We start from the raw sequence: 24,859 nt of genomic DNA on the forward strand, positions 1-24,859 counted from the left end.
GCAATGAAATAATAACCCACAGACTGGGAGAAAATTTTTGCAAGCAGTGTGACCAACAAGGGATTAATTCTCAAAATATAGAAAAAGCTTATGTAACTCAACAACAACAACAGCAACAAACCCATAAACAAGCAAATTTGAAAAACGGTCAGAAGACCTAAACAGACATTTCTCCAAAGAAGACATACAGGTGGTCAGCAGGCACATGAAAAGATGGTCAGCATCATTAACTAATAGAAAAATGCAAATTAAAGCTACAATGAGATATCATCTCACACCCATCAAAATGGCTATCATCAAAAAGTCTACAAATAAAGAATGTAGAGGATGTGGAGAAAAGGGAACCCTCCTACACCATTGCTGAAAATGTAAATTGTTGCAGTGATTATGCAAAACAGAAGTTACTTAGAAAACTGAAAATAGACCTAGCATATGATTCAGCAGTTGCATTCCTGGGCATTTATCCAATAAAGACAAAAGCCCTAGTTCAAAAAGATACCTCCGCTCCAATGTTCCTGGTAGCACTATTTACAATAACCAAGACCTGGAAGCCATCTAAGTGCATATTGACATATGAATGGATAAAGAAGATACATATCTACATGAAATATTAATCAGAAACAAAAGAATGAAATAATCCTATTTGCAGTGACAAAGATGGATCTAGAGATTATCATACTAAGTGAAGTAAGTCAGAGAAAGACAAATACTATAGGAGATCACTTATATGTGGAATCTAAAAAACAGTAAAAATGAACTTATTTACAAAATAGAAACAGACTCACAGACATAGAAAACAAGCTTATGATTACCGAAGAGGAAGAGGCGGAGGGATAAATGAGAGTATGAGATTGACAGATACACACTACCATTTATAAAATAGATAAATAGCAAGGATTTATTGTATAGTGTAGGCAACAGTATTCAGTACCTTGTAATAAACTATAATGGAAAAGAATTACAAAAAAAGAATATAAAGTGTATGAATATATACGTGTATATATCCAACCACCAAATCATTGGATTATATATACTTGAAACTAACACAATTTTGTCAATCAAACATACTCAGTTAAAAAGAACGTTTTTCTTTTGATCCATAAAAAAGAAATTGTGTACTTTTTAATTTATCAATAAAGCTCTAGGCCACAACTTCTTTGTTGATACAAATTAGAATTTTTGTTAAAACATTGCTTTGATTCCCAAATATCACTTAAAAATTGTAAATATAAAACAGATTGTATCAAAAAGCTCACTTTTATTATGTTTAAATAAGAATATATTGGTGTTTTTAATTAATATTTATTCAAAATATTGAGAGTCTAGCAATTCAAAATAAATAGCTTTCAAGTTAAAAAATGTTTTCCACAACAAGGGAAACCACTGAAAATAAGAAAAGACAATGCATGGAACTGGAGGAAATGCGTGCCAGTGCTGTGGCCAAGGGCCTCTGGTTCCTGCCTTTTCTAAATCCAGCTTGTAAATCTGGAAGTTCTTGGTTCATGCGCTGTTGAAGCTCTCTGCAGGTCATGAGGTTGCACAGAGTCAGACGGGACTTAGAAACTGAAGAACAGCAACAACAGTTGAGTGCAGCACGTTCACAGCATCATCTTCTAGGATTTGAAACAGCTCAGCTAGAATTGTATCTCCTCCACTAGCTTTGTTCATAGTAATGCTTCCTAAGGCCACTCTAGGATGCCTTTCTCTAGGTGAGTGATCACACCATCATGATTACATAGGTCATTAATACCATTTTAAATAGTCCTTCTGTGTATTCTTTCCACTTCTTAATCTCTTCTGCTTCTGTTGGGTCCTTACTGTTTCTATCTTCTGTCTTGCCCATCCTTGGCTGAAATAGTCCCTTGCTATCTCCAATTTTCTTGAAGAGATCTCTAGTCTTTCCTATTCTATTGTTTTCCTCCATTGTTTTGCATTGTTCACTTAGGAAGGCTTTTTTATCTCTCCTCGCAGTTTCCTGGAACTCTGCATGCATTCAGATGACTCTCTTTCCCTTTCTCTCTTGCCTTTCACTTCCCTCCTCAGCTACTTGTAAAGCCTTCTCAGACACCACTTTGCCTTCTTAAATTTTTCTTTGGGATGGTTTTGATGATCACCTCTGTCCGTAGTTTTTCAGGCCCTCTATCTACCGGATATAAACCCTTGTATCTGTTTGTCACCTTCCCTGTATAATCATAAAGGATTTGATTTAAGTCTTACCTGAATGGCCTTGTGGTTTTTAGTACTTTCTTCAATTTAAGTCTGAATGTTGAAGTGAGGAGCTCATGATCTGTTACAACCAATGCCAGGTCTTGTTTTTGCTGACTGTGTAGAGCTTCTCCATCTTCTGCTGCAAAGGACATAATCAATCTGATTTTGGTATTGACCATCTGGTTATCTCCATGTGTAGAGTAGTCTCTTGTGTTGTTGGAAAAGGTGTTTGCTATGACCAGTGCATTCTTTTGACAAAACTCATTAGCCTTTACCCTGCTTCATTTTGTACTCCAAGACCAAACTTGCCTGTTACTCCAGGTATCTCTTCACTTCCTACTTTCGCTTTTCAATCCCTCATGATGAAAAGGACATATATATATATATATATATATATATATATATATATATATATGTGTGTGTGTGTGTGTGTGTGTGTGTGTGTGTGTGTCTGTGTGTGTGTGTGTGTGTGTGTTTTTAATAGTTCTAGAAGTTCTTGTAAGTATTCATAGAACTGTTCATCTTCAGCTTCTTTAGCATAGTGGTTGGGGCATAGACTTGGATTATTGTGATACTCAATGGTTTGCCTTGGAAACAAACTGAGATAATTCTGTCATTTTTGAGGTTTCACCAAAGTACTTCATTTCAGACTGGCTTTTTTGTTTGTTTGTTTGTTTTTACTATGAGGGCTGCTCCATTTCTTAAGGCATTCTTACCTGCAGTAGTAGATATAATGGTCATCTGAATTAATACTTTGGCCACCTAATGTGAAGAACAGACACACTGGAAAAGACCCTGATGCTGGGAAAGAGTGAGGGCAAGAGGAGAAGGGGCCAACAGAGGAAGAGATGGTTGGATGGCATCACTGATTCAATGGACAGAGTTTGAGTAAACTCAGGGAGACAGGGAAGGGCAGGGAAGCCTGGGATGCTGCAGTCCATGGGATCACAAAGAGTTGGACATGACTGAGCGACTGAACAACAAAGTGAAGAGCTAATTCCTGGAGTCCACTTCACTTTTTTAATTACAAAGTATTACCCCATCCCCCAGTATTTATGTCAAATTGCAGCCCCAGAGATCATGCCATGGATGATTTTGTGCATCAGCAAAAACAATTCCTGCAAATTGTATAAATCCACTCATGGTCTCCCTCAGCAAGCAGAGCTGGATCCCCACAGACACTTCAATCACGTGTTCCCTGGTTAGGTGAGATAATAAGGTTTGTAGCCGTCACAGGGGGGTTGTCCCCTGAGAGTTCCACGACTACATAACTCCCTTCTGGTTTCCACATGACTCCAACTGTTATCAGAGCAGAGTGCAGTTGAAAAGTCAGAGTTATTTTGACCATTTATTTTTCTTTTCATCTGTTAATAATCATCTAGTAGCAACAATGACCTTCCCCCAAACTGTGATATTGCTAAGAACATTCAACAATGTCCAGGGAAAACAACCCAAAATAATTGTCATGATGACTGTGATTGTGATGGTCACCTTTACCAAGTATGAGGTACTTTTGGACTTTATTTTCTTATCATAGCAAGAGTCTTAAGTGAGGGTGTAACTTTCTATTATTTTCATCTTATAGATGAAGATATCGAAGTTCAAAGAGTTCTTATCCAAGAAGAGTGACCAGCAGATCAAAGAGTAGAATTTCAGGAAACTGATTCCAATAGCATTTTTTCCCTTCAGTTTCTTCCTATCTCTGGAGAATTTTATGCATTCTGGCCAAACACTGAAGAACAACATCACAATAGGGTGTTTACTTTTTTTTTTCATTGATTGAATCTCTGATTTAAGATCCACTCACATATGAAGGTGCTAGACTTGCATGTTGAATTGTTCCAGGAATAAGATAAACCTTTAAATCTACTAGATGAAATCTAGTGTCTGCATAAATTTGCATGGATGGAGGTAATCAGAAAAATCTCTTTAGAGAAAGGAACAGGTCTCTCATTTATTCAGTTTGATGGGCTTGATGTTTTGAAGATTTCTTCTGTTTCATGTAATTGGGAATTGTACATCTAAACAATATATAGATCCTATTAGAACATGGATGCTTATTGTGTGGCTAAGAGGAATACACAAAAATATCTTGAGTGTCTGCTAAGTATAAACTTGTTGAACTTTGAACAAATTAAGCGTCTTTAATCTGCTCTGTCTTTCAAGTAATGTAATAATATTAGTCATTTGGACTAATCCCACAGCTGTAGCAGTTTATATCTCTTAACCCATACCCCTCTCTCCTTTGCTTCCTCTTTGGTAAGCACTTTTGTTTTTTCAGTCTATGAGTCTGTTGTTGCTGTTTTTTAGTTGTATACGTTCATTTGTGTTATTTTTTTAGAGTCCACATACAAGTGATGTCATTTGTATTCATATACACAAATTCACGTTCACAAATACATCATAGGATTTGTCTTTCTCTGTATTCTTTCACTAAGCGTATTATCTGGGTCCATCTGTGTTGCTGCAAGCGGCAGAATGTCACTCCTCTTTATGGCTGAGTAATATTCCATCATACTGATGGATATGTACCGTATCTTCTTTAGCTATTCATTTGTTGATGGGCACTCGGGTTGCTTCCATGTCTTGACTATTGTAAATAGTGCTTCTGAATACTGGCGTGCATGTGTCTTTTCTAATTATTTTGTTCTTCAGCTATATGCTCAGAAGTGGGATTGTTGTATCATATGGCGATTGTGTTTTTAGTTTTTTGAGGAACCTCTCTACTGTTGTCCATAATGGCTGCCACCATATATTCCCACCAACAGAGTATGAAGATTCACTTTCTCCCAAATCCTATCCAGCATTTGTTATTTGTAGAATTTTTGATGATAGCTGTTTTGACAGGTGTGAGGTGATAACTCATTGTGGCTTTAGGACATGTCTTATTTAACTGTCTTTCGTTACCATATTCAGATGTTCTGATGCAACAAAAAAGACAATGTCAGTTGAAGTAAAGTTAATTCAGTTTCACATTAATTTTATTAAACTATTGTAGTTTAATACAAAAATAATTTGTGATTATTTTGTAAACTTTGACTTGGCTGTCTGAGCTGCTCTGGTTAGCAACTAATCTGATAAAATTGCTTAAATCCTTTCTTTTATTTTTATCTGAATTCACTTTTCTATGAACTTAGGAGATTGGATGTGTTATCTCCAAGTCCTTTTACCTGGACTATTCTATGGCTTATTTATAATCCAAAATTGCATTTGGTCGTCATGGCCATGCTTTAAATCTAAAAACTCCTGGGAACAAGTTATTGCAATACTGAAATAAGGCACGAGTAAACACGCTGACTGGTTTCAGTAGAGTCTTTCCTCTATTTATCATCCTGATTCTATTTTCCCATTGCTACAGAGCAGGCACACAATTCCCAGTTGATCTCCATGGAAAACGCTACAGAGGTGACTGAGTTCCTCCTTGTGGGGTTATCCGATGACCCGCAAGTGCAGATCCTGCTCTTCATCACTTTCTCTCTCATCTACCTCCTCACCCTGGTTGGGAACCTGGGGATGACCGAGCTGATCCTGCTGGACTCTCGTCTCCACACGCCCATGTACTTCTTTCTCAGCCAACTCTCGCTGGTGGACTTTGGTTACTCCTCAGCTGTCACTCCCAAAGTGATGGCTGGATTCCTCACAGGAGACAAAACCATTTCCTACGAGGCTTGTGTCACCCAGTTCTTCTTCTTCGTAGCCTTTATCACCGTAGAAAGTTTCCTCTTGGCCGCAATGGCTTATGACCGCTATGCCGCCGTGTGCAAACCCCTGCACTACACCACGGCCATGACGACCAAAGCGTGCGCACGTCTGCTCGTAGGCTGCTACTGCTGTGGCTTCCTGAATGCCTCCGTCCACACTGGGAACGTTTTCAGGCTCTCCTTCTGTAGGGCCAACGTGGTCAATCACTTCTTTTGTGACGCTCCTCCTCTGCTGGCTCTCTCATGCTCAGACAACTACGTCAGTGAGATGGTTATTTGCTTTGTGGTGGGTTTCAACGCTCTTTTTTTCTGTCCTTGTCATCTTCATCTCCTACCTGTTTATATTTATCACCATTCTGAGGATGCGCTCTTCTGAAGGACGCCAGAAGGCCTTTTCCACCTGTGCTTCCCACCTCACTGCTGTCTCCATCTTCTACGGGACTGTCATCTTCATGTACTTACAGCCCAGCTCCAGCCACTCCATGAGCACAGACAAAATGGCGTCCGTGTTCTATGCCATGGTCATCCCCATGCTGAATCCACTGGTCTACAGCCTGAGCAACAAGGAGGTCAAGAGTGCCTTTAAGATGGCTGTGGGGAAGGCAAAGTCTTCTATAGGATTTGCATTTTAATTACATTAAACCTATAATAAGGCAACTTTGCTGCTGCTGCTGCTGCTAAGTTGCTTCAGTCGTGTCCGACTCTGTGCGACCCCATAGACGGAAGCCCACCAGGCTCCCCCGTCCCTGGGATTCTCCAGGCAAGAACACTGGAGTGGGTTGCCATTTCCTTCTTCAATGCATGAAAATGAAAAGTGAAAGGGAAGTCGCTCAGTCGTGTCTGACTCTTAGCGACCCCACGGACTGCAGCCCACCAGGCTCCTCTGTCCATGGGATTTTCCAGGCAAGAGTACTGGAGTGGGGTGCCATTGCCTTCTCCCACTGCCATTGCCATTGCCTCCCAAAGTGGAGGCAACTTTATCCACCTCCAACTATCTAGGGAAAATATTTTCCTGTCTACCCCACACATTTCTAAATTCTTATGGCAATTTCTCCAGCTGTTGATTAACTTCACAAATTAAAATCTCCAAAAATATGATAACAATGAAGAATAGGTTACCAGGAACATGGAATTTTTATTTTAAATATTCTACCTAGTAAGCCTACTCACCCACACTCTCACATGAACATATACATTTACATGTATGTATTAGCATATGCACACATGTACATCACTCATGAGAAACTCATGAAACCCACACATCTACAGAAGAGAAATTAGTTAAGACATAAAGTAATGCTCAAAATTCTCCAAGCCAGGCTTCAGCAATATGTGAACCGTGAACTTCCAGATGTTCAAGCTGGTTTTAGAAAAGGCAGAGGAACCAGAGATCAAATTGCCAACATCCGCTGGATCATCGAAAAAGCAAGAGAGTTCCAGAAAAACATCTATTTCTGCTTTATTGACTATGCCAAAGCCTTTGACTGTGTGGATCACAATAAACTGTGGAAAATTCTGAAAGAGATGGGAATACCAGACCACCTGACCTGCCTCTTGAGAAACCTATATGCAGGTCAGGAAGCAACAGTTAGAAGTGGACATGAAACAACAGACTGGTTCCAAATAGGAAAAGGAGTTCGTCAAGGCTGTATATTGTCACCCTGCTTATTTGACTTATATGCAGAGTACATCATGAGAAACGCTGGGCTGGAAGAAGCACAAGCTGGAATCAAGATTCCCAGGAGAAATATCAATAACCTGAGATATGCAGATGACACCACGCTTATGGCAGACAGTGAAGAGGAACTAAAAAGCCTCTTGATGAAAGTGAAAGAGGAGAATGAAAAAGTTGGCTTAAAGCTCAACATTCAGAAAACAAAGATCATGGCATCCAGTCCCATCACTTCATGGGAAATAGATGGGGAAACAGTGGAAACTGTGTCAGATTTTATTTTTTTGGGCTCCAAAATCACTGCAGATGGTGATTGCAGCCATGAAATTAAAAGATGCTTACTCCTTGGAAGAAAAGTTATGGCCAACCTAGATAGTATATTCAAAAGAAGAGACATTACTTTGCCAACAAAGGTCCATCTAGTCAAGGCTATGGTTATTCCAGTAATCACGTATGGATGTGAGAGTTGAACTGCGAAGAAAGCTGAGAACCGAAGAATTGATGTTTTTGAACTGTGGTGTTGGAGAAGACTCTTGAGAGTTCCCTGGACTGCAAGGAGATCCAACCAGTCCATCCTAAAGGAGATCAGTCCTGGGTGTTCTTTGGAAGGACTGATGTTGAAGCTGAAACTCCAGTACTTTGGCCACCTCATGTGAAGAGTTGACTCATTGGAAAAGACTCTGATGCTGGGAGGGATTGGGGGCAGGAGGAGAAGGGGACAACAGAGGATGAGATGGCTGGATGGCATCACCCACTCTATGGACGTGAGTTTGAGTGAACTCTGGGAGTTGGTGATGGATAGGGAGGCTTGGTGTGCTGCGATTCATGGGGTCGCAAAGAGTTGGACACGACTGAGCAAATGAACTGAACTGAACTGAGATGGGTCTATTATTATAATAGAATTTAAAACAATTATTTTGGTGTCTGGGAACACATTCTTAGTATAAATATTTGACTTAATGTAAATAAGATATATATGTTTGGCTTTTTGAAAATTGTATTTCAGTTGATCTTTTTTACATTGAAAAAGCAATAGGTTACTATTTTTTTTAATAACATTTATGAAAGTGCTTCCAACGCGTTTTGAGTATAAATTATTGAGTTTGTTTATTCCTATTTTTAATAAAACTGAATGTCTTTATACAGGCATTTATTTTCCTAAATAAATTTTCATATGTCATACCTAAAAATAATTTTTATATGACATTTTAAATAGAGATAATGTGCAAAAATATAGGAAAAAGAAAAGGATCATAAAGGCAAGTTTAATTTACTTAAATAAAAGTATAATATTTAATTTTAAAATTTTGAGCACCAAGAATTACAGTAGTATTAATAACTTCTCTGCATATAAATGCTATGAATTGTTACTGTCCAAAGGCATTAATATTTTGAGTCTCAAAATGTTAACAATTTTGATTTATATATATGTCCATTGTTTGTGTCAGATTTGGCATGTTTTTGCTATTATTTCTTCAAAGATTTCCTGTCCCTTTCTCTCTCTCCTTTTGGGAATTGCATTATGAGTATGTTGGTTCTTTTGGAGTATCCCACTGTTCTCTGAGACTATTTTTTATTCTTTTTTATCTCTGTTCCTAGGACTGTATATTCTCAACTGACATATCCTAAGGTTCACTGTTTTTTTTTTTCTTCTGCCAGCTTAAATCTGCTATTCATACACTTTAGTGAATTTTATACTTTATATATTTGATTTATTTATTTATGTCCTGGGATAAAACTGCTAGAGGTCTACTGTACCCAGGGTAAGTCAGGATCACTGAGAAGGGCCCCACCTCTGAGATCAAGGAGATTTCTGTGTAAGATGAAAGCCATATCAAAACAGTGAAAGGACTGTGCTTTTTGCAAGTGGGCTAAGCAACTTTGAGCAGTAAGGAAACACGACCTACTGCTAGGAGCGGGGCAAGATCGTGGAGGTCCTGTCTAAGGCTCAAGTGCAAAGGAAAGGTTTAAAACTGATATGGTAACAGATATTGAGAAACATCTTGTAAACCAGCCTCCATCCTAAAACGTGGCCAGGCTGTATGAAGTCTCTTCATGTGTGATTCATTGACAGTAACTATAGAAACAAGATCCAAATTCAGTTTGACTCGTCTGTAACTAGATTGACTCAGCTGTCTACACTAATATTTTAGCCAAACAACAACAAGAACAAAAAGTAGACCTATCTTCAGGCATAAAGTCTACCACCAGCTTTATTGCTTCATCCACAATGCGTGGCTTCCAAAACAAAATTGTAAGAAATACAAAGAGGCAATACATTCCTGAGTGACAAAGCAACTGACCGAATCAAATGCTGATGTGACAGAGATACTGAAACTATCTGAGAGGCCATACGAAATATTGGGTTGGCCAAAAAGTTCATTTGAGTTTTTCTGCAGCATCATAAAGAAACCCTGACAAATATGTTGGCCAACCAATAAATATGATTAATATGTTAAAGATTCTGGTGGAAAAATTGGAAAAACATAGCCATCAGGCTGATGATTTTGATAAAGGAACGAAAACTTATAAGAAATGATCAAATGGAAGTGCTAAGGTCCAGAGCATCCACAACTGCATGGTCCACATAAAAAGTCTGGCTGGACTTCTATCACTATACTGAAGTGGTTAGAGAGGGCACCTTGTCTATTTCCTGATCTTAGAGAAAAACTTTCAATTCTTCACTGCAGAGTATGATACAGCTGTGGGTTTGTCATGTATAGTGTTTTTTAGTACATTACTTTCATACCTAATTCATGGAGAGCTTTTATCATGAAAAGCTGTTGAATTTTGTCAAATGCTTTTTCCACATCTGCTGAGATAATCATAGGAATCTTGTGTTTCATTCTATTAATGTGATATATTACATTGATTTATTCTTTTATGTACAACTATCCTTTTCATCATTGTGTGTGATCAAATCTAATAATATATAAAATGCTTAAAAAGTCATGACCAAGTGGGATTTCAAGTTAATTGCAAGTGGGACTTCAAAATAATATCCTATATTAAGATGTTGTGGAATTTTTTATTTGTATGTTTTTTGTTCTCTTTTAATTAATTTCTATTGAGGTTACATTGGTTTATAACATTATGTAAGGTTCACATTTACTGTACATATTTCTAATTCTGTAGACACTACAGCAGCCTCACCACCAAAAATTTAGTTTCCATTTATTCATTATATTGATTACCTTTACCAGTTTTGTCCTCCCAACTGCCTCTTCCTCTCTAGTACAACTACTCTGTTCTCTGTATCTGTGTGTGTGTTTCTGTTTGGTTTGCTGTGTTCATTAATTGTCTGCTTCTTTTTTAAATGTATACTGGAGGTGATGGAATTCCAGTTGAGCTATTTCAAATCCTGAAAGATGATGCTGTGAAAGTGCTACACTCAATATGCCAGCAAATTTGGAAAACTCAGCAGTGGCCACAGGACTGGAAAAGGTCAGTTTTCATTCCAATCCCAAAGAAAGGCAATGCCAAAGAATGCTCAAACTACCGCACAATTGCACTCATCTCACATGCTAGTAAAGTAATGCTAAAAATTCTCCAAGCCAGGCTTCAGCAATATGTGAACCGTGAACTTCCTGTGTTCAAGCTGGTTTTAGAAAAGACAGAGGAACCAGAGATCAAATTGCCAACATCCCCTGGATCATGGAAAAATCAAGAGAGTTCCAGAAAAACATCTATTTCTGCTTTATTGACTATGCCAAAGCCTTTGACTGTGTGGATCACAATAAACTGTGGAAAATTCTGAAAGAGATGGGAATACCAGACTACCTGACCTGCCTCTTGAGAAATCTGTATGCAGGTCAGGAAGCAGCAGTTAGAACTGGACATGGAACAACAGACTGGTTCCAAATAGGAAAAGGAGCTCATCAAGGCTGTATATTGTCACCCTGCTTATTTAATTTAATGCAGAGTACATCATAAGAAACACTGGACTGGAAGAAGCACAAGTGGAATCAAGATTGCCGGGAGAAATATCAATAACCTGAGATATGCAGATGACACCACCCTTATGGCAGAAAGTAAAGAGGAACTCAAAAGCCTCTTGATGAAAGTGAAAGCTCAACATTCAGAAAATGAAGATCATGGCATCTGGTCCCATTACTTCATGGGAAATAGATGGGGAAACAGTGGAAACAGTGTCAGACTTTATTTTTCTGGGCTCCAAAATCACTACAGATAGTGACTGCAGCCATGAAATTAAAAGACGCTTACTCCTTGGAAGGAAAGTTATGACCAACCTAGATAGCATATTCAAAAGCAGAGACATTACTTTGCCAATGAAGGTCTGTCTAATCAAGGCTATGGTTTTTCCCGTGGTCATGTATGGATGTGAGAGTTGGACTGTGAAGAAGGCTGAGCGCTGAAGAATTGATGCTTTTGAACTGTGGTGTTGGAGAAGACTCTTGAGAGTCCCTTGGACTGCAAGGAGATCCAACCAGTCCATTCTGAAGGAGATCAGCCCTGGGATTTCTTTGGAAGGAATGATGCTGAAGCTGAAACTCCAGTACTTTGGCCACCTGATGCGAAGAGTTGACTCATTGGAAAAGACTCTGATGCTGGGAGGGATTGGGGGCAGGAGGATGAGGGGACGGCAGAGGATGAGATGGCTGGATGGCATCACTGACTCATTGGACATGAGTCTGAGTGAACTCCGGGAGTTGGTGATGGACAGGGAGGCCTGGCGTGCTGTGATTCATGGGGTCGCAAAGAGTTGGACACGACTGAGCAACTGAACTGAACGGAACTGATAGTTGATTTACAATGTGTTAGTTTCAGGTGTACAGCAAAGTCAATCATTTATACACATGTGCAGTTTGTTTCAGATTCTTTTCCAATATAAGCCATGACAGAGTACTGAGCAGAGTTTCCTGTGCTATACAGTAGGTACTTATTAGTTATCTAGTTATCTAAATATAGTAGTATGTATATGTCAGTTCCAATCTTCCAATTTATCCCTCTTCCTCCTTAACCCTGGTAACCATAGTTTATTTTTTTCATTGTAACTATTTCTGTTTTGTAGATAAGTCCGTTTATATGACCCCTCTTAGATTCCACGTAAAAGCAATATCATATGATATTTGTCTTTGTTTGACTTCGTTAGTCTGACAACCTCTAGATCTCTCCATGTTACATGTTTGTTTGTTCTATATTCCACATATGAATGAAATCATATGGTAGCACTAGACTAAACCATACAGTCATCTCAATAGATGCAGAAAAAGCCTTAGACAAAACTCATCGTTTATTGACAATGAAAACTCTCCAAAAGGTATGAGTAGTGGGAAACTTCATAAACATGATAAAAAAACAGCTATGAAGCATAGCTGGCTTCACACTTTATGATGAAAGACTGAATGCTTTTTCCCCAAGATTAGAAATAGGCAAGGATATCTCCTCTTACCACTTCTATCCATCATGATAGACATTAATACAGCAAAGCAAGAAAAAAAGAACACATTGGTTGGAAAGGAATAAATAAAATTCCCACAATTCAGAGAATATATGACTTTCTGCTTATAAAATCACAAAGAAAATAACAAAACTATAGAACTAATGAGTTTAGTAAGTTATCAAGAAGATAGGTCAATATTCAAAAATCCATCATAATTCTATATAATGTCAGTAAATGATTGGAAATTGTATTTTATTTATTTTTTGTTTGTTTTTTCCTGTATTTTATTTTTAATTTACTTATTTTAATTGGAGGCTGATTACTTTACAATATTGTAGTGGTTTTGGCCATACATTGACACGAATCAGCCATGGGTGTGCATGTATTCCCCTTCCTGAACCCCACTCCCACCTCCCTCCCCATCCCATCCCTCAGGGTTATCCCAGTGCACCGGCCCCGAGCACCCTGTCTCATGCATCGAACCTGGACTGGCAATCTGTTTCACATATGATATACAAATTGTAATTTTAAAGCAGTACCATTTGCAACAGTAGCAATGACATAAAGTCCTTAGGTATAAGCCTTGCAAGATATGTGTAAGATGTGTTGAAAACTATAAAATTTTGAGGCTTCCCTGGTGGCTCAGTGGTAAAGAACCTGCCTGCCTATGCAGGAGACGCAGGTTCGATCCCTCAGTCAGGAAGATCCCCTGGAAAAGGAAATGGCAACCCACTCCAGAATTCTTGCCTGGAGAATCCCATGGACAGAGGAAACTGGTGGGCTACAGTCCCTAGGGTTGCAAAAGAGTTAGACATGACTTAGTGATTAAACAACAAAAATATAAATCAGATATGATAAATGGAGAAATTCAGTACATTCATGGATTGGAAGACTAAATAATTTTAAGATATCTGTGTTCCCAAATCGAAGAAAGAATTTTTGTAAAATTTGGGAAGCACATTGGAATATTTATATGGAAAACCAAATAAATTAGAATAACCAAGATAATTTCAAAGAGCAGCAAAGTCGAAGCACTCACAGTCCTCCTTTCCAGATCCACCCTTAAACTACAATAGTCGAGTAGTGCAATATTGGACAAAGGATAGCTGCATTCGAGTAAACGTTACTGGAGCTCGACAGAGATTTGAGAAATACAGCAATATTGATACAGTTAGTGGCCATTTGACAATTTTTGCAAAGGCAATTTTAAATAGAAAGTATAGTATGTATTTTCCACTGATATAGTTGGAATATTTGTTAAAAACTCTAAAAGGTATGTTACGAACCAGGGGAAAGTGTTTACAAATCACATATGAGTCCTTATCAGTAAAGGACTTGCATTTTGAAATACATAAAGTATTCTCACATTGCTATCATAATAAAACAAGCACAGTAAAATGAGCAAAAGATTTTAACAGACACTTCACAAAAAAGGATAATAGGGATGGCAAATAAGCACACAAAAACATGTTCAACATAATCAGTCATCAGAGAAATGCAAACTAAAAAAAAGAGAGAGAGATACACTAGAAACCTACTGGAGTAACTAATTTAAAAACCTTGTAAATATCAAATACTGCCAAAGATATGGAGCAATCAGAACTCTCATACATTGCTGGCAGGAAAGCAGAATAGTATACCGTCTTGGAAGACAGGTTGACTATATCATATAACCCAGAAATCTCATTCCGAAGAATCCATCCAAGTGAAATATAAGCATATGCTCACATAAAAGGCTGTATGTGAATGTTTATCGACACTTTATTTGTAATAGCTAAAAACTGGAAACAACCCAATTTTTTTTCAGCTGTGGAATGGATAAACACTCTGTGCTGAGTACACAGATTACCTCTCAGCAATCAACAGGAACCGACTGCAGAAGAACTACACAAATCCATAAATTGCAAATTCATTATGCTAAGAGAAAGAAGCCACCCTCAAAAGCCAACCTATGGTTTGATTCATTTTTTAATGACATTCCTACAAAGTCAGAACTGTAAGGGCTGCAAACAGGTTCGTGGTTGCTAGGCGGTAGAAGGGTCAAGCACCAAGAAGCATGGGAGATTAGGTGAGTTGATAGAACTGTTCTGTGTCATGATGGGGTGGTGGCTGGCATGGGAGATTAGGTGAGTTGACAGAACTGTTCTGTGTCATGATGGGGTGGTGGCTGGCATGGGAAATTAGGTGAGTTGACAGAACTGTTCTGTATCATGATGGGGTGGTGGCTGGCATGGGAAATTAGGTGAGTTGACAGAACTGTTCTGTATCATGATGGGGTGGTGGCTGGCATGGGAGATTAGGTGAGTTGATAGAACTGTTCTGTATCATCATGGGGTGGTGGCTGTATGGCCACACCCTTTTGCACAAGCTGTTAGAGCTATACATTAAAAAGTGTGGCTATAACTTGATGTAAATTATGCATCCTCAGCCAGACAATGATTTTTCTAAGGCCAAGTAGTGCAAATGAATCGGTGCACTTACTCAACAGGCGCTCACACTCCCCACAGACCGTTTAATTGCTTTTCTACTAAACAAGCGAGATGAAGAGCTGTGGATGTTCTCATAAGGGGCCTATTCCCCTGACTGTTCTGTGTCCCTATGACTTCTCTAGGTTCCCGTTCAGTAGCCTTTGGAATCTCCAAAGTTACTACTTTAAACATCACAATAGAGGGCCAGTCTGTGCACACAGCCCCGGTGTTCCTTTTCTTATTCACCTGAATGGTAATAGTTTCTAGCACACATGTCAGTTTTCCTCCAAACAGGATTTGCTTAGAACCTGCAGCCACAGTCAAAGAAAACACTCCAAAATCAGGATTATACTTATTGAGGCTAAAATGATAACCCCTTTGCCCGAGTGTTTTGTACATCATTTTTCATTTGCTACTCACAGACAGATTTCTGTGAGATGTGTGGGACAGGTAAGTTTATTATTTTGTTTCATAAATAAGAAAACAGAACTTGAAAGAGGTAAATGACTCTTCCAAGGTATCATAAATAATACATTCAAGATATAGGGCTTGAACCCAGGTTTCCTAGTTCCATGTAAATGATTTTTCTTCCACTTATTCACTCTTCAGAGACCTTAAAATCTTTTTGCCAGTACCCGAGAGAGCTTTTCTGATAGACTTATACATTCCACCCTGGCTGAGTTTCTGCTGGTTGCCTTTCCCGTTTTGTCAAGGAGCAGGGTAAGCTTCTATGTTTTCCTATATAGTTTTAGTGAGAAGTGAAATCCATGCAAAAACAGTAAGGAGGCTGGGTCTACTATGTGATATTGTCACAGAATATTGGATGTTTTCAGTATTTTCCTCAAACTGTGAGGAGGAACTGGTTATGAAATATCAAAATCTACATCAGTGGGGAGTTTGTGATACTCAGGAAACGCCGCACAGGCAGTGTTCCTAAGAGGATAAGAGCAAACAGACAGCAACAAAAACAGAACAGAGCATGTGAAACAGACTGTGCTCTGATGTGGTAGCTTCATTCTGTTTACTAACTCTAGGCTTGTTATAGAAGTTAAATAGAACGGGGTGAAATGACACTTCTTTGGACCAGCAGAGGATCTCCATGAATTATGAAGCCTTTATTTCAGCCTTCTTTCCCCCTTAATGTCACTCACATTATTACCAGCACACCGTGTTGTTGTTAGATGCTCAGTCGTGTCCAACTCTTTCGTGACCCCCTGGACAGGGGTCCATGGAACCCCCACAGGGTTCCTCTCTTCACGGGGTTTCTCAGGCAAGAATATTGGAATGCATTGCCATTTCCGTCTCCAGGAGATCTTCCCAACCCAGGGAGTGAATTCGTGTCTCCTGCATTGGAGGCAGATTCTTTACCACTGAGCCACCTGGGAAGCCCCTAGCACATCCCGAAAAGTCAAAAGAGTGGTGGCTAAGGGCATAAGCTTTAAAATCTCTCTCACCTGGGTGTGACTCTTGAATTTATTTCTTATTAGGTGTGGAATTTTTTGAAGTAATGTAGCCTCTCAAATCTTCAGTTTCCATAACACCAAAATGTGGATAATAATAATCCATACCTTATAACACTGTAGGATAAAGTTGTAGAAAAATGTAACTTATAAGTTATTCCTGTCAACTCATAAATTACCTTAATAAATATCATAAGCATTGTGTAAATATTATGCTACCTAATTTAAGTCATGAGGATAAAATGAAATATATACACAGTTGCATATATAAAAAGCTCTTACTAGAGATTATAGAACAAAGAATATGCTAAAAAGTTATTTATATTAGTTTAGGGTGAACAAATACAATTGTCTTTATGCTCTGGGCATGAAAATTGTGAAGGGGAAGATGGTAAAGAAGAGTGGTTACTAATAAAGGGAAGCTGTGACATAAGCTTCAGGTCCAAATGAAAAAATTTAGAACGTGAAGATCACCTCAAAAGCAGATCTGAAAGCTAATCAAATACAATTTCAACCCTAGATTTTTGTGATGCAGATTATAGGTGATGGCCATGGGAGTAAGTTGAAGCAGAAGAAGACTCTTTCAACCCAAGGTAAAATATGGATCTCAAAGAATAACTTGAGCAAATGGCCACTATAGCCAATGACAGGCAGGGAAGACACAGTGAGGCCGGCTGGAGGGGTCAGAAGATCTGAGTGGATACCGTGTGTGTGCGTGCTCAATAGCTCATTCGTGTCCAGCTTTTTTGAGATTTCATGGACTGTAGCCCACCAGGCTCCTCTGTCTACGGAATTTTCCAGGCAGGAAAGAGGAGCCTGGTGGGCTACAGTCCATTTCCTACTCCAGGGAATCTTCCCGACCCAGGGATTGAACCCATGTCTCTTGAGCCTCCTGCATTGGCAAGTAGATTCTTAACCAGTGTCACCTGTATGAGGAAAGACTAGTTAAGAAGAGAGGCTATCACACTTCAAAAATAATCCACAGTCTGAAGACTTGACTATTGCATCCTACTTTTTTCAAACCAAGGTAGAAACCATGCTTTCATCCTGATATATTATTAGAGCTAGCACTCATCAGGCTTATGCTTATTGCTTCTCAGGCATTATTTTATTAACTTTAACTATGGCCCCATTCACAGTACATCTTTGTTTTTAATGAGAAATGTGAGGCTCAGAAAACTTAAGTTAGTACAGTGTCTCCCGATAGTAAATGGTAGGGCACTTTCAGAATGCTATTCAGCTCGTCCCAGATCTCGAGTTCTTACACTCAGGGCACTATTTTCCTTCTGTGCTGTTGTTTCTGGTTGGATACATTTGCTGTTGCGGTCACTGTGCTGCATGTGCATATGTCTCTGTTACTCCATTGTAAGTCCCAAATCCAGAGACAGTACATTAGTTCTTTCAGTATTCCTAGGAACTAATATTGAGTGTGGCCCAGTGCACTTGGTGAAAGACGTAAGTTGAATTAGTTCACTTCAGTTCAAATTTCAGTTAATATCATGAGAACTAGGAACTAGTCTATCCGAGCATAAAGCTTGGCTCTGCCAGTTACTACTCATGTAAATCAAATTAAGCAATCTTTTGGAGCCTAAGTTATCCCATAAAATCAGTGATGGTAATGACTAATGACTATGAACCTCATAGCATTGTTGAGAGGATGAAATGAATATATGTACATACAGTCAATCTTCAGATTCACAGATTTCCTATTTACAGATTTTCTTATAGTTAAAATTTATTTTAATCCTAAAATAAATATTTGCAGAGCTTTTGTGATCATTTAGGGACATGTGCAGAGTGGTAAAAAATCTGAGTTGCTTGACATTCACATTTCCAGCAGAGGTTGAACAAAGCAATTGTTCTACCTTCTTATTTCCATTTCCATGTTGTTTTTTATTTTTTGATATTTAATTAAAGGGTAATTGCTTTACAATGTTGCATTGGTTTCTTCCGTATGACAGCATGAATTAGTCATAGTGTAGTGAAGTCGCTCAGTTGTATCCGACTCTTTGTGACCCCATGGACTGTAACCTACCAGGCTCCTCCGTCCATGGGATTTTCCAGGCAAGAGTAGTGGAGTGGGTTGCCATTTCCTTCTCCAGGGGATCTTCCTGACCCAGGGATCAAACCCAGGTCTCCTGCATTGTAGGCAGATGCTTTTACCGTCTGAGCCACCAGGGAAGTCTATCAGCCATAAGTATATACATATGTCCCCTCCTTCTTGAGCCTCCCTCCCTCCCACCACCAACCTCACCCCACCCCTTTAGGTGGGGTTGAACTCCTTGTGTTATACAGCACCTCCCCTGGCTGTCTCTCTTACACACGGCAATGTCTCTGCTTCAGTGCTCCTCTCTCAGCTCATCTCACCCTCTCCTTTCCCCGGTGTCCACAAGTCTGTTCTCCGTGTCCGTGACTCCATTCCTGCCCAGTAACGGTACAGCTCATCTGTACCATTTTTCTAGATTTCACGTATATGTGCTGTTGCTTTTCAGTCACTAAGTTGTGTCTGACTCTGCAACCCCATGGACTGCAACATGCCCGGCCCCCCGGCCCTCACCATTTCCCGGAGTTTGCCCAAGTCCATTGTCATTGAATCGGTGGTGCTATCCAACCATCTGATCCTTTGCTGCCTTCTTTTCCTTTTCCCTTCAATTTTTCCAAGCCTCAGGGTCTTTTCAAATGAACTGGCTCTTCGCATCAGGTGGCCAAAGTACTGGAGCTTCAGCTTCAGCATCAGTTCTTCCAGTGAGTATTCAGAGTTGATTTCCTTTAGGGCTGCTAGTTTGATTTCCTTGCAGTCCAAGAGACTCTCAAGAATATAAATATAAATATATATAAAATAGTCCATTTTATATATGTACTACAATTTCTTTTTTTTTGTTTGTTTGCCACTTTATTTTTGTTATTGAAGATGTGTTAGTTTCTGGTGTACAGCAGAGTGATTCAGTTATACATTCTTTTTCATATTATTTTCCATTGTGGTTTATTACAGGACTGAATATAGCTCCCTGTGCTACACAGGAGGACCATGTTGTTTATTCATTCTGTGTATAATAGCTTGCATCTGCTAGTCCCGAGCTCCCAATCCAGCCCTTCCCCACTCCTGTCCCCCTAGGCAACTGCAAGTCTGTGTCAGTGCATCTGTCTCTGTTTCATGGATAGATTCGTTTCTGTCATATTTAGATTCCACATGTAGATGATACCATACGATATATCTTTCTCTGTTTTACTTCACATCATATGATGGTCTCTAGTTCCATCCATTTAGTTGCAAATGGCATTATTTCATTCTTTTTGTGGCTGAGTACTGTTCTCTTTTGTGTGTGTGTGTGTGTGTGTGTGTGTGTATCTCGTGTGTGTGTATCTCGTGTGTGTGTGTGTGTGTGTGTGTGCTTGCTTGTGTCTCACATCTTCTTTATCCACTCAGCTGTCAGTAGACATGTAGGCTGGTTCCGTGTCTGGGCTATTGTCAATGGTACTGCTATGAATGTAGTGAAAGTCACTCAGTCATGTCCGACCCTTTGTGACCCCATGGGCTGCAACCTGCCAGGCTCCTCTGTCCATGGACCTCTCCAGGCCGGAAAACTGGAGTGGGTAGCCGGTTTTCTTCCCCTTCTCCAGGGGATCTCCCCAAGCCAGGGACCGAACCCAGGTCTCCTGCATTGCAGACGGACTCTTCACCATCTGAGCTGCCAGGGAAGCCCATGAACACGGGGTGCATGTGTCTTTTTGAACTATACTTTTGCCCTGATATATGCCAGGAGTGGGATTTCTGGATCACACGGCAACTCTATTTTTAGCTTTTTAAGGCACCACCATGCTTTTCTCCATAGTGGCTGCACCAATGTACGTTCCCACCAACAGTGTAAGAAGGTTCCGTTTTTTCGACATCTTCTCTAGCATTTGTTATTTGTAGACTTTTTAATGATAGCCACTCTGACCAGTGTGAGGTGGCACCTCGTTGTGATTTTGATTTTGTTTGCCACTTTGAATAATCCTCAAACAAGCAAGTAGCAACAAAGTATCTCCCAGAGAATTTCCTGGTGGTCGAGGGGTTGGGACTATAATTTCTTTACCCATCCATCTCTTGATGGACACCTAGGTGCTTCCACGCCACGGATACTGTACAAGTGCTTTCATGCAGGCTTTGCAGTGTCAGTTTTCACATTTTTATGCTTCCTGTTCTGTGATTTTTTAATTAAGAAAATTAAATTTTCCTGAGTGTAGTGCTAAAAGAAGACTGTGATGTGCCTTAAGGAGAAAATAAGTATATGACATATAATGCTGTTGGCTGTGAGATCAATGTTAATGAATCCACAGTATATATTAAATAAGATCTCTTTAAAGAGAAACATACATAAAAAATATTTTGGATTGAACGACTGATGAAAATGTGGCCAGAGTCTTGCAGGAAACTATTTTTGCTGGGAGCAAAGAAGCATTCATGAATTCGCTGCTCACTGTTATTTTATAGAACCTAACTGCTACAGATAATGGGGACCAGCTGTGACATATATATATATGTATATGTATATATGTATATTCCTGAAAGTGAGCACTGTAGAAGGGTAAGCTGTTTCTATTCTCAGTAGATATGATTTGGAAGATGGAGTCATTCCAGATATGTGATGACCTTCAGTTCAGTTCAGTTCAGTCACTCAGTTGTGTCTGACTCTTTGCGACCCCGTGGACTGCAGCATGCCAGGCCTCCCTGTCCATCACCAACTCCCGGAGTTTACTCAAACTCATGTCCATTGAGTCAGTGATGCCATCCAGCCATCTCATCCTCTGTCGTCCCCTTCTCCTCCCGCCTTCAATCTTTCCCAGCCTCAGGGTCTTTTCAAAGGAGTCAGTTCTTTGCATCTGGTAGCCAAAGTATGAATAGTACGATGACCTTAGACAAGGTCGTCATAACCCTTTCTTTACCTCAGTTTCTCATATACAAAATTAGTAAATGGGGTGACTGATCCATGAAACTCTTAAATTTCAACTATTAATTTTTTTTTACTAATTTTCTTATGTGTATGCTTTAGAGCTGTAGAACAAATTATGCTGTAATTGAAATAGTTCACAGCGCATTTATGCATCCAGTCCCACTGTGCCCTGTCCTTTCCATTCCTCTGCTCCTTTACTTCTCATTGTTGCAGGGCATCCTGCGATTCCTAAATGACACCATGGACAACAAAACAGAAGTGACTGCGTTCATCCTCCTAGGACTTGCTGATGCCCAGGACTACAGGTCCCACTCCTCATGATGTTTACCCTCACTTACCTTATCACTCTAGCTGGAAATCTGGGGATGATCATGCTGATTCTGCTGGACCCTCACCTTCACACTCCTATGTACTTTTTCCTGAGTAACCTCTCTCTGGTGGACTTTGGTTACTCCTCAACAGTCACACCCAATATGACAGCAGGATTCCTTACAGGAAATAAGGTCATTTCTTACAATGCATGTGCCGCTCAGCTGTTCTTTTTTATGGTCTTTGGCACTGGGGAAAGTTACCTCTTGGCATCAGTGCTTATGACCGATATGCAGCAGTGTGCAAACCTCTGCATTGTGCCACCACCATGACAAAAAATAGGAGTGCTTGTCTTGTCGTAGGCTCTTACGCAGGTGGTGTTCCGAATGCCTCTGTAAACGTTGGAGATAACTTCAGTCTGTCTTTCTACAGGTCCAGTGTGGTCCATCGCTTCTTCTGTGACGCTCCAGCACTCATAACCCTTTCCTGCTCTGAGAAGCACGTCAGTGAGTTGGTTCTTGTTCATATCAATACCTTCCATGTGGGTTTTACTCTCATGATTCTCTTTATTTCCTACCTGCTCATATTATCACCATTCTGACGATGCACTCAGCTGAGGGACATCAGAAGGCTTTGTCTACCTGTGCTTCTCACCTCACTGCTATCTCCATTTTTTATGGGACAGTCATATTCATGTACTTACAGCCCTCCTCCAGTCATGCCATGGATACAGATAAAATGGCCTCTGTGTTATATGCTATGGTCATACCTATGCTAAACCCTGTGGTCTATAACCTGAGGAACAGGGAGGTCAAAAGTGCATTCAAGAAGGTTGTTGAGAAATCAAAATTGTCTCTAGGATTAGCTCTTTAATGATGTAGGATCCAGAAAAGTTAGCATCATCTCTAAGGTATCCTTTCGTCATCTCTAAGGTATCCTTTGCTCAGTGACTCACATGTTAAGGCCCACACTGCACTTATCTTCCTGAGGAGATATGCCCCCATCGTATGATGTTAGATTCCTAGTGGAAACCGATTATTATCATGTTGATGCAAATGGACATGCAAAAACAGGAGCATACACAAGCCTAGGGTTAGAACTGTGTTTCTTTGTCCCATGTATGCACATACAGACTGGAGCAGGAAATTTGTTAAATAAATAAATCACATATGGCTAGTTTTTGAAAAAGAAAAGACTTAAATGATCGATTGGGGTACCATATGATCCAATAATTCCACTCCTGAGAATATATCAGGACAAAACTATAATTCAAAAACATACATGCACCCTTATGTTCATGTCAGCACTATTTGCAATAGCTAAGATATGGAAATAACCTCGATTTCCACTGACAGATGAGTGGATAAAGAATATGTGGTACATTTATACGATGGAATACTACTCAGCTATAAAAACAAGAATGGTATTTGTACCAACAGGGAGGGACCTGGAGATTATCATATCAGATAAAGTAAGTCAGAATGACAAACACCTGTGATATCACTTACGTGTGGAATCTAAAATATGATACAAATGAACTTATCTACAAAACAAAGTGTCTTGCAAGACACAAAGAACAGACTGGTGGTTGCCAAGGGGAAGGGAGACGAAGGAGAGCTGGATCGGGAGTTTGGGATGAACAGATGAAAACTATCACATATGAAATGGATAAACAGCAAGGCCCTACTGTATAACATGCTGTTTCCCTTTTCCCCATCTATTTGCCATGGAGTGATGGGACCAGATGCCATGATCTTAGTGTTTTGAATGCTGAGTTTCAAGCCAGCTTTTTCACTCTCCTCTTTCACTTTCATCAAGAGGCTCTTTAGTCCCTCTGCACTTTCTGCCATAAGGGTGGTGTCATCTGCACATCTGAGGTTACTGATATTTCTCTCGACAATCTTGATTCCAACCTGTGCTCCATCCAGCCCAGCGTTTCGCATGATGTCTTCTGCATAGAAGTTACATAAGCAGGGTGACAGTATACAGCCTTGACGGGCTCCTTTCCTATTTGGAATGAGTCCATTGCTCCATGTCCGCTTCTAACTGTCGCTTCTTGACCTGCATACAGATTTCTCAGGAGACAGGTAAGGTGGTCTGGTATTCCCATCTGTTTTAGAATGTTCCACAGTTTGTTGTGATCCACACAGTCAAAATGGAAATGAGTTTGGGTAAACTCCCGGAGTTGGTGGTGGACAGGGAGGCCTGGTGTGCTGCGGTTCATGGGGTCGCAAAGAGTCGGACACGACTGACCAACTGAACTAAACTGAGCACAGTCAAAGGCTTTTACGTAGTCAGTGAAGTAGAAGTAGATGTTTTTCTGGAGTTCTCTTGCTTTTCCTATGATCCAACGAATGTTGGCAATTTGATCTTTGGCTCCTCTGCCTTTTCTAAATCCATCTTGTACTTATGTATATATTCAAACTAAAACATAAATTCCATATGAGAAATAGCTTCATCTGTTTTGTTCATAACTCCTCGGTAAAAGTGAGTGAAAGCATTAGTTGCTCAGTCATGTCCAACTCTTTGTAGCCCTCCAGACTCCTCTGTCCATGGAATTTTCCAGGCAAGAATACTGGAGTTGATAGCCATTCCCTTCATGGGATCTTCCTGACCCGGGAATCAAATCTCGGTCTCTTGCATTGCAGGCAGATTCTTTTTCATCTGAGTCACCAGGGAAGCCCCTAGTCCTTGGTACCTAAA

The 24,859-nt window shown here is 39.8% G+C and overlaps 1 protein-coding gene and 1 pseudogene across 1 annotated transcript; both read left to right on the forward strand.

The window, feature by feature from the left end:
* Positions 1-5,595: 5,595 nt before the first annotated feature.
* LOC113904624 (olfactory receptor 5B12-like) lies at positions 5,596-6,541 on the forward strand. Its single transcript, XM_027561753.1, is given in 2 exon segments — positions 5,596-6,213; positions 6,215-6,541. Coding segments are annotated over 2 exon segments (945 nt in total).
* Positions 6,542-22,087: 15,546 nt separating this feature from the next.
* On the forward strand, positions 22,088-23,029 carry LOC113904625 (annotated as a pseudogene).
* The last annotated feature ends 1,830 nt before the right edge of the window (positions 23,030-24,859 follow it).

This window comes from Bos indicus x Bos taurus, chromosome 15 (genome assembly GCF_003369695.1).
Source record: "Bos indicus x Bos taurus breed Angus x Brahman F1 hybrid chromosome 15, Bos_hybrid_MaternalHap_v2.0, whole genome shotgun sequence".
NCBI lineage: Eukaryota > Metazoa > Chordata > Mammalia > Artiodactyla > Bovidae > Bos > Bos indicus x Bos taurus.